Raw genomic sequence first — 13,932 nt, 5'->3', positions numbered from 1 at the left:
TGCCTATCCCATTAGGTAGCTGCCAAATAATCTCTTTAATGGTCAACAGCAATATGTTATTCTTTAAGCTGACACTCATTTTAATGATAAAATTGTGTATTTAAATAAATCATGAGTCAGTAATTGTTATAAGGAAAATATGCCATCTTGTAAGCTAAATATATTGAATACCTAATTTCTGCTTATTTTACTCCTTCCAATTAGCACAGTATACTTTGATTTTAAATGAAAATAAATCTTGGGTTTTTTTGTTGTTTTTTGAGAAAGCGAGCAAGCATGAGAGGGGCAGGTGCAGAGAAAGAGGGGGACAGAGGATCCAAAGTGGCTCCACACTGACAGCAGAGAGCCCAATGCAGGGCTCAAACCCACAAACCCTGAGATCATAAGCCGAAGTTGGACACTCAATCAACTGAGTCACCCACGTGCCCCAATAAATCTGTTTTCTCAAAAAAGATTACAAAATTGGTACTTTTATAGTTCATATTGATTATCCAATTACTTTTATTGATCTTACAAGTAGAATAGTATCTTGATCTATTACATTAAACAACACCAAAATATCTACAACTCTGGTGTCAATATCAATAATAACTAAAAATCAAGCAAGCATTTATAACTATCTGCAATTAAGGAAAACAGATTCAAAAGGCATATAATTGCAATAACAATAAAATAGTATTTATGTATTAAGACATACACAGTCAACCTAAATTTAGTACCTCAGACATTTTTATAATTATGGTATTTATACAAACTTTGGAAACTGAGGAGCACACTGGCCAGTCACCAAAGGTCTTGAAACAAAATAGATAAAAGTGCTTATTTTGCTAATAGTATATGTTTAGCTCTTTAGTTTGACATTGTGTGGTACTGTTATCCCTTCTAAAGCATTAGAAATCAATACTACATGTGCCTCAAGCTTTTGTACAGATGAATGATCTGATGAAGATGCCCTCATTTCAGAAACTAAGGTCATTAATGTTTATCTTCACTTGAGCAATTTTAGGTTTGCTGAACCTAAAGAATGCCTGATCTCAGACTACTATGTGAACAGTGCCATCTAGTGGTCATTATGTCCCCTAACATTTTATAAGTCTAAACCCATGGGTATGCATGAAACAAGTGAAATCACCATGATGCATCATCTTTAATATTGACACAAGCATATTTCCAATGAAACCGTATCAGAAAATTATACTTCCCAGTGGACTTTCTCTGATTCAGTAAATTTAAGGAAAAGCCAGCACTGGGCTTCTAATCTTTATTCTTGATCAACAACTTTTACATAGGTAAATACCCTTTGTAGATTTTTATAAAAATCCGACTTTGTCTTCTTCATGTCTGAATTCTTGCTTCTCGCAGGGTGATATAAAGATCTCTGAAACACTATAAACTACTGAATAATCAGTTTTGTGGCTCTTTTATGAACATAGGGATTGGAAGGTCCCAGCAACAAACAAATCCAACTACTCTATATGACAGTGCACGGGAGGGGCAAAATTAAGACATTCTAAAAGCTGCCAGTCTGTTCGTTATTATTGGATTAAGTTTACACTGAGATGTTATCAATTTTTGTAAACAAGGAACACCCATTTCCTCAAGATTTTCTAAAAACAGATTCATGAAATGGAATTATAGACTCATTTTACCATCAAAAGTCATTGTTTCCTAAGTTTGACTGTTTCCTATTAATAAAAAAAGTCAGTACATTCTTTGGCTATTTTGCAGAGCCAGCCTGAGGCAATCCAAGCTTTTGTTATTTTCTTGAACCTTAGCTCATCATTCTCTATACATACTTCCTGCCAGAGACCTAAAACTATCCCCCCAATTCCTTTCAGGGCAATGCCAGGGAAACTGTATCTTGCTGTCACCATGAAAAATTTTTCCTAAGCACAAACTGTATGATTCCATAGTTGTTCATGGGACACACTGGGATTATCCCTTCCAGATGGACTGAGGTACCCCTGAAATGCCTAGACACACATGAAGAATACAAGTGGACATCACTATTGGCTTATTTCATTTCCCCTAATGCGCTAAGACTACACTTTTCTCTTTCTCTTTAACTTTTTCTTTCTCTTTCACCTTTTAAGGCCCTGCTAATAACAATAAACAGATGCAAGGCCTAGACAACAGTTTTTTAACACACCAGCTTCTTCAAAATCAGAATAAGCATATTTAGTGCTCCCAGATCATTCAAACACCTACTACCTAGCCACGTGCCATGCTAGGGATTAGCAGGGACCTTCACCTGACTCCCACTTGTGTGCTAAAAGAGGCTGTAGAAGGCAAGACCCCCAGTGACTGGAGAAAACGGTCCATAGGAGTGATATTTCTCAGGCAGCATCCAATTAGGGAACTATGAGGAAAAGAAAGGAACCATTTTATATCATGTAAATGCTAAGCAGAAATGTTCCAGTAGGCATTTCACACCCAAGTACATAAGCGGTTAATCTTATTAAAATAATGAGTGTGATTCATATGCATTTAAAATTAATACTAAGGTCAGATGAGGAGCTCTGAGTGTAAAGCCCAGGGTTTTCTCCAGTCCACTCCCCCAGTAACTCCCTAGTCTCTTCCCAAGTTTCTCATACAGGAAGATATGTGGGCAATGGCCACAAGTAGTCAAATGTAATGTTTACTAAGGGGACAGGCAGCCATGAATTGTGTTGGAGGCACCTGGCAGTTGCCTTCTACCGCTCTTCACTATAGACTTCATTTTCCCTCTTGTCCTTCTCCCTGTTCCCTTTGTGTTACTTATTTCTGCCTGAAGCTAACAGTGATCATATGACGTGCTGCTGTGCCCCTGCCACTATCTGAACTGGTTTAAAACAAAGGTGATCTCTGAATTTCCAGTGGAAAATGTTGCTAACTACTCAACACTCAGCACATCCAGATAGTCTCAAATGAACAGCTATGGGCAATCACAGGCTATTACTGTCTGCTTATAGTAAGAACCTTCTCCCCCAGAATAATTCAGAACTTGAACTGACATTTTGAGTTGAAGGTCTGATTCTCTGTCACATTTACGTTATCTTGACCTTGCACACTTTAAGGATGGATTAGTTCAGGTTTTCAAATAAGTGACCTCAAAGTTACCAGCCCACAAAAACACTTTCATTATCTCCTCTCCCCACATAAACTATCCAAAGAGTAAAGTAAATTATGCTTTTTACTAATTGCCCAGGGTCATTCTCCACTGGGCCTGGAAGAGTGGACAAGGGTCTAGTTGAATAGCTGGATGAGTTGCCACCATGAGATCCCTACAAGCCTAGAAATAATTTGGTCTGGGTCTAAGTGCTAATATCATGCTGCCAAGTCTCTTTCTGAAAAGCATAAAAGCAAAATATCCCATTCCTGCGAGCAAACCAACCACAAGGGTGGTGCCAAGAACTTTTGGGGCCCTTTTCTTGGCCACCCGGAATGCTGTTGGCAGCACTGCAGAGATTAATATATTGTTGACATGTCCTAAAACCTTGTTAAATGTTTTTCTCTTCAAGACACGTTCGTAATAGGTTTCCAAGTTTGGTCGCTTTCCATTTCCCCAGTTTCTCCTCGCAAACCCCAGGAACTTCAGCCGATGCAATGTGACAGCGAGTGAAACGTCTGCCAGGGTGAAGGATTCTCCGCAGAGCCAAGGCTGGCGGCCCTCTTCTAATCAGAGAAAGGGACACGGAGAGTTAGGGGCAAGTGCTGTACAGAGAGACTCTGGCTGGCATCTTTTATCTCGGTCTTGAGGGCGAGTGTGAGTACAGCAAACGATGAAGGCCATGGTACGTTTTCTTGACAATCAAACTCAGCAAGTAATTGTATCCTAAAACAAAGCCCATGCCAATGTATCCCAAGCTAAGGGAAATTTGCTTGATATCTGTCAGTTACCTACATCCCTGGGTCAAACTAGAGCCATTTGAGCTCAAAGCCTTTCATTTTCAAAAGGATTCTGAGGAAGTGAGAGCCTCCAACCCAGAGGAGTCAACAGATCTTTCTTCCTGGTTTAGGAAAACAGCAGATAAGCTTTAGAAACACCCATAAAATTGGGACTGAAATGTCACTCAAGTGACTGCTGCTCCTAGTTACTTATATAAAGCAGAAGTTCCTATTGGGAAGCAACTTTCACATAACATGGTCTTCAACTTTGTTGCCAATTAGAATGGCACAAATGGTCCATGTGCATGTACCTGGGCAATGGCTTGGTGATGCACTTAAGCCCCAAAGTACAATACACGGATGCTCACCAGCCAACCTGCAGATATACACAGGCCAGGACCTGTTTTATACTCCAGATTGGAAGTACTGTCCCTGCCCAGAAACTAGAGGGACCATTCAAGCAACTACTCAGGTTATTCAACCAAATGAACTACTGTAATTACAAATGTGTGAAATGGGCTAAGTAGGAATCTCCCAGCTATAACTTCAAATTGTGCGGAAAAATCCCCCACCAGTCACATTTCACATATACACAGACTGGAATACCATGAGATGCCTGGGTTTTGCTGAGTTCAGTACTATTGTTGCCATGATAATTTAAACTGCCCATGAATAAAAATAATAAAAACAGATTACAGGATGTTTTTGGCAAAATCTAAAAGTATTCCCATAAATAGCCTGGTGTCCAGCAAAAGAGAAAAAAAAAACCCACAAATGAGAACCTACCTGGAGTTTCTTCATTTCTTCTTTGCAACTCAGTTTCAACCTGATCCAAGACTTTCTCCAATTCATCAAGAATTTTCTTCAAATATTTGACATTGTCATGGTCAAGAAGCTTTGACTAATTAGCAAAAATAACAAAAGAGGTTATTGATGCCTGCAAAAAAGCAATCAATATAGAGCAAAGCAGATATAAACTCTTCCAGAGCTGGAGTCTGTTTATTTGAGACAATGAGAAGATACAGAATAATGTTAAAGCAAAAGCAAACTTGAGGGAAAATACTCTGGCTTGGAGAATACTCCACGGGCCAGATCCAATGCTCACTGGCAACCCCTGTGGGACCAGTGGACCAGAAATGGCAAGGAATATGAGGGGCACAAAGGGACTCCTCTCAACCCCAACTAATGAATGGAACTTCAGCAGCTTTCGAGGAATGAAGGACTGAAGGGTCAGGCACGAGGAATGCAGAGAATTAAGAAGAGTGGGTTCCTGAGAAACGGGAACTCTTGCACTTTTGGTGGGAATGCCAACTGGTGCAGCCACTCTGGAAAACAGTGTGGAGGTTCCTCAAAAAATTAAAACTAGATCTACCCTATGACCCAGCAATAGCACTGCTAAAATTTACCCAAGGGATACAGGAGTGCTGATGCATAGGGGCACTTGTACCCCAACGTTTATAGCAGCACTTTCAACAATAGCCAAATTATGGAAAGAGCCTAAATTTCCGTCAACTGATGAATGGATAAAGAAATTGTGGTTTATACATACAATGGAATACTATATGGCAACGAGAGAGAATGAAATATGGCCTTTTGTAGCAATGTGGATGGAACTGGAGGGTGTTATGCTAAGTGAAATAAGTCATACAGAGAAAGACAGATACCATATAGTTTCAGTCTTAGGTAGATCCTGAGAAACTTAACAGAAGACCATGGGGGAGGGGAAGGAAAAAAAAAAACTTAGGCAAACCATAAGAGACTCTTAAAAAAGAATAAACTGAGAGTTGATGGGGGGGGTGGTAGGGAAGGGGAAGTGGATGATGGGCATTGAGGAGGGCAACTGTTGGGATGAGCACTGGGTGTTGTATGGAAACCAATTTGACAATAAATTTCATTAAAAATAAATAAAGGCAAAGATAATTCTATCAAAAAAATTCTCTTCTTTCAAAGAGTGGAAAGTAAGGGGTGCTGTGTATGAAGTCATTTCCTTTGAGAAGCTCCCTTATCTAAGATAAGATGACGGAAGATGGGAGGTTGAGGAGGGCGAAGAGTGTTGATGTTGGCTACATTTTTAATGTGCGAGAAGCGTGCATGTATTCTTGGACCATGAGGAAAGAATCACTAGAGAGAGAAAGGCTGACTGTAACTGATGAATCAAAGCCCACGGCCTCCTTAGGAGGCAGGCAAGTCAAAATGGATTAACTGAAAATGGATTAAAGCCTTGAACATAAGATTTAAAACTAGAAAGCTCCTAGAAGGAAACATAGGTGGTAAACTCCTTGACAGGTCTTGGCAATAATTTTATGAATCTGACACCAAAAACAAAAGACACAAAAGCAAAAGTAAACAAGTGGGACAGCATCTAACTAAAAAGTTTCTGCACAACAGAGAAAACCATCAATAAAATGAAAAGGCAGACTATTAAATGGGGGAAAATACTTGCAAATTACATGTATGATAAGGGCTAACGTGCAAAATATATCAAGAACTCCTAAACACAATAACAAAAAAAACTCTGATTTTAAAACGTGCAGAGGATCTGAACAGACACTTTTCCAAAGAAGACATACAGATGGCCAACAGGTACATAAAAAGATGCTCAACATCACTAATTATCAGGGAAATGCAAATCAAAACCACAAGATATCACCTCACACCCATTAGAATGGCTATTATCAAAAAGGCAAGTAGTAAGTGGTGGGAATGTAAACTGGTACAGCCATTATGGAAAACAGAATAGAGGTTCCTCAAAAAATTAAAAACAGAACCACCAGGTGATCCAGCAATTCTACTTCTGGGTATTTATCCAAAAAAAAAAAAAAAAAAATGAAAACACTAACTTGAAAAGATGTATGCACCCCAGGTTCTTTGCAACTTCATTTACAATATCCAAGATATGGAAACAACCTAAGTGTCCATCCATGGATGAATGAATAGATGTGGTATATACACACAATGCAGTATTATTCAAGCATAAAAAATGAAATTTTGCTATTTTCAATAACATAAATGGACCTCAAGGGCATTATGCTAAGTAAAATAGGTCAGACAGAGAAAGACAAATACTGTGGGATCTCTCTTATATGTGATATCTAAAAGCAACAACAACAAGACAAAACACCAAGCTCACAGAGACAGAGAACAGATTGATGGTTGCCAGAGGTGGAGGTTAGAGGAGGAAGAAATGGGTGAAAGATAAAAAGAAAAAAAAATGAGGGAGGGGAGTATATATAGAATAAGCTTGCCAATTGCCTTATTGGTATTAAAAAACAAAAGTCAAAGGTCTAGCTAAGTGGAATACCTGAAGTGACAGATTCCCAGTACATATTATGAACTTGCTTTTTACGTTTTATAACTTTCCTTGGCAACCAGCATGGGCAATACCTGCCTTTTTATAGGCAACCGTCATTAGGTTTGAATATCAAATCTAACAAAGAAAACTTCTTTCTAAAAGCAGAGCATAAGCCAAAGGTAACATGCACAGGTGACCTGCAATATTTAAGTGAAGATGTTCTAGAAATAGTGATACTTTACCAAAAGTGGAACATTTAATACAAACAGTGGATGTCAATTGAGGACAGCCTGGCTTACTCACTTTAAGTCGCTTCTGTTTTGCGATGTATGCCTCTTGTAAATCTGGGTTTTCTTCAGCAAGTTTTTTCAGTTCAGATTCTGTGTTACCAATTTGGCCTGAGAACAAAATCATTTTTGAAATAGTAAGTTATTTCCTCCCTTCTACACAAGAAACAAGGAGAAACTGGGAAACTCCATGGTAAGAACATGAGCTCTGGGATTCACCCCCTCCCTCTGCCATGGCCTTACCCTCTCTGTGCCTCAGTTTTCTCAAATGCAAGAAAATGATTCAGTTTTAATTTCAGTTTTCTCAAATGCTTCTCAGAGCATCTGCTGCATAGACTAAGGATTAAATGTGAGACACCCAGGAAAGCACTCAGAGCAAGGCCAGCACATTAGAAGTGCTCAGTGCTCAGTAGTTGTTCTATCTTTCAATACCTTTCAAGTTTTCTATAATGGATTTCTATATGAAGGGAAGGCAAAAGACTCATTTGAAAAAATATTAACTCTAAATGATGGAATTATAGTCATAACACTTGTTTCAAATCATATAATGAGTATTTATGTAGGGAAGGAGGAGGAACAAGAAGGTAAAGTGGGAAGAGGAAAAGGAGGACGGGGAAAGAAGAGGAGAAAAAGGTGGAAAAGTACAAAATGAAAGAAAAGTAACATTAAAAGAATTATAAAGGTGAGATATGATGTAATGGAAAGAATGTAGTTTCTGGAATTAGAAGATCTGCATTTGAGTGTTTCTAGTCAAACATCCCCAGAGTCTGACCACAGCCACCTTCCCTTACTTTCCTATCCCAGTCACATGTGCCATAGAGCACATCTCCTTCTCCACATCCCATGCACTGACCATACTCTGTCCTCAGAAAAGGAGAGAGCTGGTTATCACAACTCAAATCAATCCCAAATCATTGAATTTAGAGGTAGAATAATGGTTACACAGCCTGCAGTCTGGCTCCCTCACGTAATGAAACAAGAATTAAGGACAAGAAATGTGAACTCAGTTCCCCTTAATCCCCAGCAGTTTCCAGATTTCATGATTCTTAGTCCACATGTCTGTTAGAACATGTTATGTTCTTTTCTTTTCCACAGGCCTCTGAGTTTTATCCAAACGTGGCCCTCAAGACTAGGAGCTGGAAAATCAGCTCCTATAGATAATAAAAGTCCAGCTGAACAGCTGAAGCACATATTAATCTAGTGCATGGACCAATCTGTAACATGAGCATCCATGCAACAAACTCAACAACCCTGTGCCCAGGTCTTCATGAGATGTGCCAGTTCTCAAAAACGAATTAAAAGAAACTTGAGATAGAATTCCAAGTCTTTAAGATCATTACATACTGCGAATCCTTGTGGTTGCATAAGCTGGGATCATGGAGTCCACAGTTAGCTCAGGATGTAAAATGCAGCCATGTGTATAGGCATCCATTGGCAATGAGTCAAGAAGTTCTCGATAATGTTGCACCCGTGGATAATACATGCTTCCCTTATCAGGCATTAACCTGGGTGTTTTTTCTAAAAACATATATACAAACATTGAAGAAAAAGTTACAAATGAGATGTTACATCCAAAAGCAAAATCAAAAACCCAAATCTCCTCATCAATGTTTTCAATATTATATCAAGGCATTTAAAAGATGGTATCTCCCCCACCCAGATATTCAAAATTTGAAATGGGCAGATGTACGAGGCTAGATCCCAAACAATGATCACACTGCAGTTCTCTCACTTCTCTACCTTACAAATTGCTACTCAACCCTCAAGGTCCAGTTATTTATGCCAACTCCTCTGTGGAACATTCCCTAACATCCTACAACCACCAATATCTGATTGGGTCAAATGTACCTCCTCGGTACATGCAAAATACCTTGTACGTATACCTTCATAGCCTTATCACCTTAGTTGTTTGTATCTTTTTGACCCATGAGCTTCTTCAGGGCAGAGAGCCTATGACCTAGGGTCTACCACAGTGTCCATTATACTTTAGGCCATTGATAGAGGTTGGTTAGGTGAATGAAAGACCATTATGGAAAGATAAACAAGGACCACTCTTTCTGAGGTTCCAATTAATACCAAGAGTAGCCCTGCTGATGCTAGGTGAATGTGAATTGACAATCTTCACAGAATTCACCATGAATTTCTAGTATTTTATCTCTAGAAAGTGGGTTCTGCATGAATCCTCATGTGCTGGTTAAACTCTAGACTACTTGAAGGCAGGGACCATGTACTGTTCTCTGTTGAGTTCCCAGTGCCTAATATAATGTTTGGCTCATAGTAGATGTTCAGTAAGTTTCAACTAATGAACATATTCCCAAATTTCTAGTTGCTATAGAATGTTTGAGCTGGAGAAGCTCTGCAGCAGTTAACAAAGACACTGAGACATAGAGGCTGAGGCATTCTCCCCAAGATCCCACAGCTAATTAAAGGCAGAACAACAACTAAAGTCAGTAAGTCCTAATGCAGTGCTCTGTCTTATAACATTATTGTAACATCTCTAAAGGGTTCACAATTCACAGATTATCTAAAAAGAATAAATATGAACCAAATGATCCAAAGATCAGGGCTATGTCCCTTCAGAATCACTTCTTACTTTTGACCCTGAAACAGGCCCTGAAAAATGCCAACAAGCTTATTCCAACAAGTAAAAAGAACAGCCTCAATTTTATTAATTTATTTCTTAGTTTGGGTTATTTAATTTAGAATCCTTTTGAGCACCCCACACTCATTTATAAGTGTTGACAATTCAGAGTTGGTTGCAGAGCATTTCAGACAAGATCTCATAATGCCATAATCCAAGTGGAACAAGTTTTTTAAGCCAATAGACTATTTCTGACTCTCTAAGAAAAAATAAGATGGATTACTCCTCAAACCAGCAGACAAATATCTAATTCCCTGCTGGGAAGTCCAACTCCGAAATCTACATTGGAATAACTGAGAATGAAGTGTCAGCCACATACTGCTTGTCAACAGTGAATTTACCCAACTAGAGCACACTTCCTTGGTGATCTTTGAGGATTTCAGTTTATCACTAAGATCCCAACCAATGCATGGTAGAAATTTCCATAAGGACAACAGACTGGAGTCCTTCTCAGGCCCTTGAAATACTAAAGAGTTCTTAACCTAATGTCCTTAAGTGCATACAAGACATAGAATTGCAAAGGAAATTGATTATATTGAAATATATTTATCAAATTATTTTTAAATTATAAAACATTAGTATGGGTGCCTTTTTTTTAACACATTAACAATATCTAGAAGCAGGTCTAATAACTACCATAATTTCAAAGTAATTATGAGCATAAGTTATTTTTAAGATATCTACAATAACTTGATATGCTATGAACATACCTGTGATTTCTATTGGTAACAAAGTCACAGGCACTCCTGATCAATTGCTGTGGTTTATCCCTACACTAGAAATGAAAGGAAGTAATGTTTCTGTTGGAAATTAGTGAAAATAAAGATATAATAATTTTTCTCCTCTAGGATCTCAAATCTCCTGAATGCTATTCATAGACCACTAAGGGCAACAGTTCTCAAAGCGTGGTCTAAGAATCCCTGGGCTTCCCCAAGACACCCTCAGGGGGTCCACAAAGTCAAAGCTACTTTCATAGTAATACTACAATGTTAATTGGTTTTTCACTCCTATTCTCTCTCAAGGATACAGCAGAGTTTTCCAGAGGCTACAGGACATGTGATGGCTCCATCACTCTGACAGTTAATGAGGTGTGGGCTTATGTATTTGCGTGTTTCAAATTTTTCTCAGTTTTAATTTCTAATTTGGTAAATGTTGATAGATACAGCCCACAGAAACTAAAGCTCTCCAGTGTTCTCCATAACTTTTATGATAAAGGGGCCTGGAAACCAAACAGTTTAAGAACCACTGCTCTGAGGGTCCAAAAACCTCAAGTTAATAACCAAAAATGGTACAGCATTTTAAAATGCTTACAAGTGGTTAAATTTATGGCCAGTGGCTCAGGCTACTTTCTGGTGCCAGGCCTGGGGCATGTCTTCAGAAGAGCATACCACTTCCTTCTGGGAAAGTGAATAAAAGCAGGAAAAACACTGTCTAGTAATTGCTTTCTGGGGAAGTTCCATCTGCCTATGCCTGAGTTCTCAAAGGAATATAAATGTTTAAATCCATGAAAATAAGTTTCTTCTACTCAAGGCACCATTACAATACAACTGTCTCCTCTAACACTTTGTCAGACCATAAAATATCCACTGAACCAAAGCTCTCATCCAGCCTCACGGTCTCTCTTCCAGGACCTCCAGAGCAACACCTGCCATGTGTTGGTCATTGTCCTCCTCAACACCAAAGCACAATAGTGTCCACTGCCTCTGGAAACAGAGTTTTTCAAAAAGCAATTGGGAATTTCCTTTTAATTATACAGATCTTCCCTCTCACTCTCATTCTATTTTATTTTTCAATCCTTCTATAAAGCATTTGTGTTAGAACACTAAAAGGAGAAGAAGAAGAAAAGGGATCACCTGGCTAGCTTAGAGCTATGCAATTCTTGATCTTGGTGTCATGAGATTAAGCCCCACGTTGGGTGTAGGGATTGATTAAATAAATAAATAAATAAATAAATAAATAAATAAATAAATAAATAAAAACTGTTCTTGCTATTCTACCTCAGTCAGGAGCGAAAAAGCAAAAGCAATAGAAGGCCTAAAGGGGCAGGGCAAGGAATCAGGGGACTTTTAAGAAGCAGGCATTGAAAAGAGTTTCCAGCATTAGGGAATAGGGTTGCTGTACTGGAAACCAGGATTAGTGACTAAGCTGGAAGAAAAAATTAAGAATAAATGAATAAATTGGCAGAAGACCTGACTTCCTAGAAGAACTGAGTAGGGGACAAAGGCAGGTCTTGTACTGCACCAAAATTTTGGCAGCAAATTAGAAACAGACGGGTAGACACAAAGCAGAAATATGAGATAACGAGAGAAAAACATAGTTTTTTAAAACCAGAAAGAAAAGACACAATGCAAGTGTTCTGCAGCTATTTAACAGGGACAAACAGTTCCCCACATTCTCAAGTCCCTATACTGCCTTGTAGAAAAACCATGGCCTTGAGCCATTAAAAAAAAATTACATTGTTTATATTACATTGTTTACCCAAGAGCAAAAATTTCAAAGAATTTAGGGTCTTACAGGCTAAGCTTCCATTATTTTACTACATTGACTGCTCTGATTTCCTACGTTCCCCAGTGATGGCAGACAAAGAAGGCATAATTATGTCTTGTTTTCAAGAAAGACTTCCCCCTAGGTCTATTCGAATAATTTTCAGTTCTTACTTACTATTAGTAGTTCAATGAAAACAGACCTCATTTCTATCTTTACTCCTTTGCTGATTTTTTAATTTTACTTAGTAGATCACTTTGTGATGACATCGATATATAAGAAGGTATGCATCATGTAGCAGAAAAAAAACTGTACCCTTCAACTAGTCAAACACCAGGCTATTAAAAAAATATAATAATGTAAATAAGTTATAACCTGAGGCAAAAGTTATGGTTACAAACTGACTACAATTCAAAGCTGTTACAACTTTGCAATGAGAACAATCAAATCTAAACACAGATGAGGAAAAAATACATAATGTCAAATTACAGAAGTTCACTATATGCAGTCATGATCTGCTGAGACAAAGACAAATTTATACCATCATTTTCACTAAGCTTTATACCTTAAATGTTTAACTTCTCTTTATTGGTATTTAAGGCTTTTAACAGAAACATTTGTAATTGGGAGCAAAACTCCTTTATCAGACAGTTTGTTCCAATTATTGTTTGCACATAATATAGAACCAGAGTCTCTGCATTTTGACACCCCTACCTGTCCACTGAAATTGGACAAATCAAAGAGGGGAGAAGAAGTTACTTTTTAAAGCCACTTTCGTTGGCACAATCATGAGTTTTAAAAGGTTCATTTTCTTTTCCTTACCACATATTTTCTCCACACTTGGTTAGAACCTTTGTGCTACTCTACAATTTCAGTAGATGTGCTAAAATACATATAAAGTAATTCAACTATTTATGAGAGGCTTTTATTAATATACAAAAATATTGTATAATTGGAATAATCGGAAACCCTTACATAAATAACTTTTTAATGTAACGGTGACTTCAGAATTAATGTTCTTTTTAAAAATCTGAGTTGATATTCAATAGATATTGACAAAGATTTTATCTACAAAATATATTTCCTAATGAGACTTATAAACAATATTTTAATATCATACCAGAATACTTTATTTCCAAACCAAATTCCATTTCCTAAGAATAAATGATGTATATACAGACCTAAGGTATCGGATATGATCTTCAGAGAACTGTTCTATATTAAATTACCAAAATTCGATATCACCATATGAGATCCTTGATTCCAAGTTACCACTGAGTCATTTGGCAATAATAAATAGTAATGTTCTAGTATTTTGTAGTTATTTCATACTCATTTTTTCAAGTTATCTAAAGGTCAGA

The 13,932-nt window shown here is 37.8% G+C and overlaps 1 protein-coding gene across 5 annotated transcripts in view; it reads right to left on the bottom strand.

Annotated features, from left to right (window-relative positions):
• Positions 1-466: 466 nt before the first annotated feature.
• Positions 467-13,932, bottom strand: part of GDAP1 (ganglioside induced differentiation associated protein 1) — a 45,719-nt gene continuing 32,253 nt past the window's right edge. For all 5 annotated transcript variants that reach the window (XM_019453308.2, XM_019453307.2, XM_053896629.1 and 2 more), the window contains 4 exons: positions 8,791-8,964; positions 7,463-7,557; positions 4,654-4,768; positions 467-3,654 (listed from right to left, as the gene is read on the bottom strand). In XM_019453308.2, the coding sequence (XP_019308853.1) occupies positions 3,272-3,654; positions 4,654-4,768; positions 7,463-7,557; positions 8,791-8,964 (767 nt within the window). In that variant the 3' untranslated portion in view covers positions 467-3,271. The remainder of the gene's footprint in view (positions 3,655-4,653; positions 4,769-7,462; positions 7,558-8,790; positions 8,965-13,932) is intronic.

This window comes from Panthera pardus, unplaced genomic scaffold, assembly GCF_024362965.1.
Source record: "Panthera pardus isolate Hobbes unplaced genomic scaffold, ASM2436296v1 HiC_scaffold_7, whole genome shotgun sequence".
Lineage (NCBI taxonomy): Eukaryota > Metazoa > Chordata > Mammalia > Carnivora > Felidae > Panthera > Panthera pardus.
Note: the sequence above shows the minus strand (reverse complement) of the source record. Positions and strands in the feature narration are given on the sequence as shown.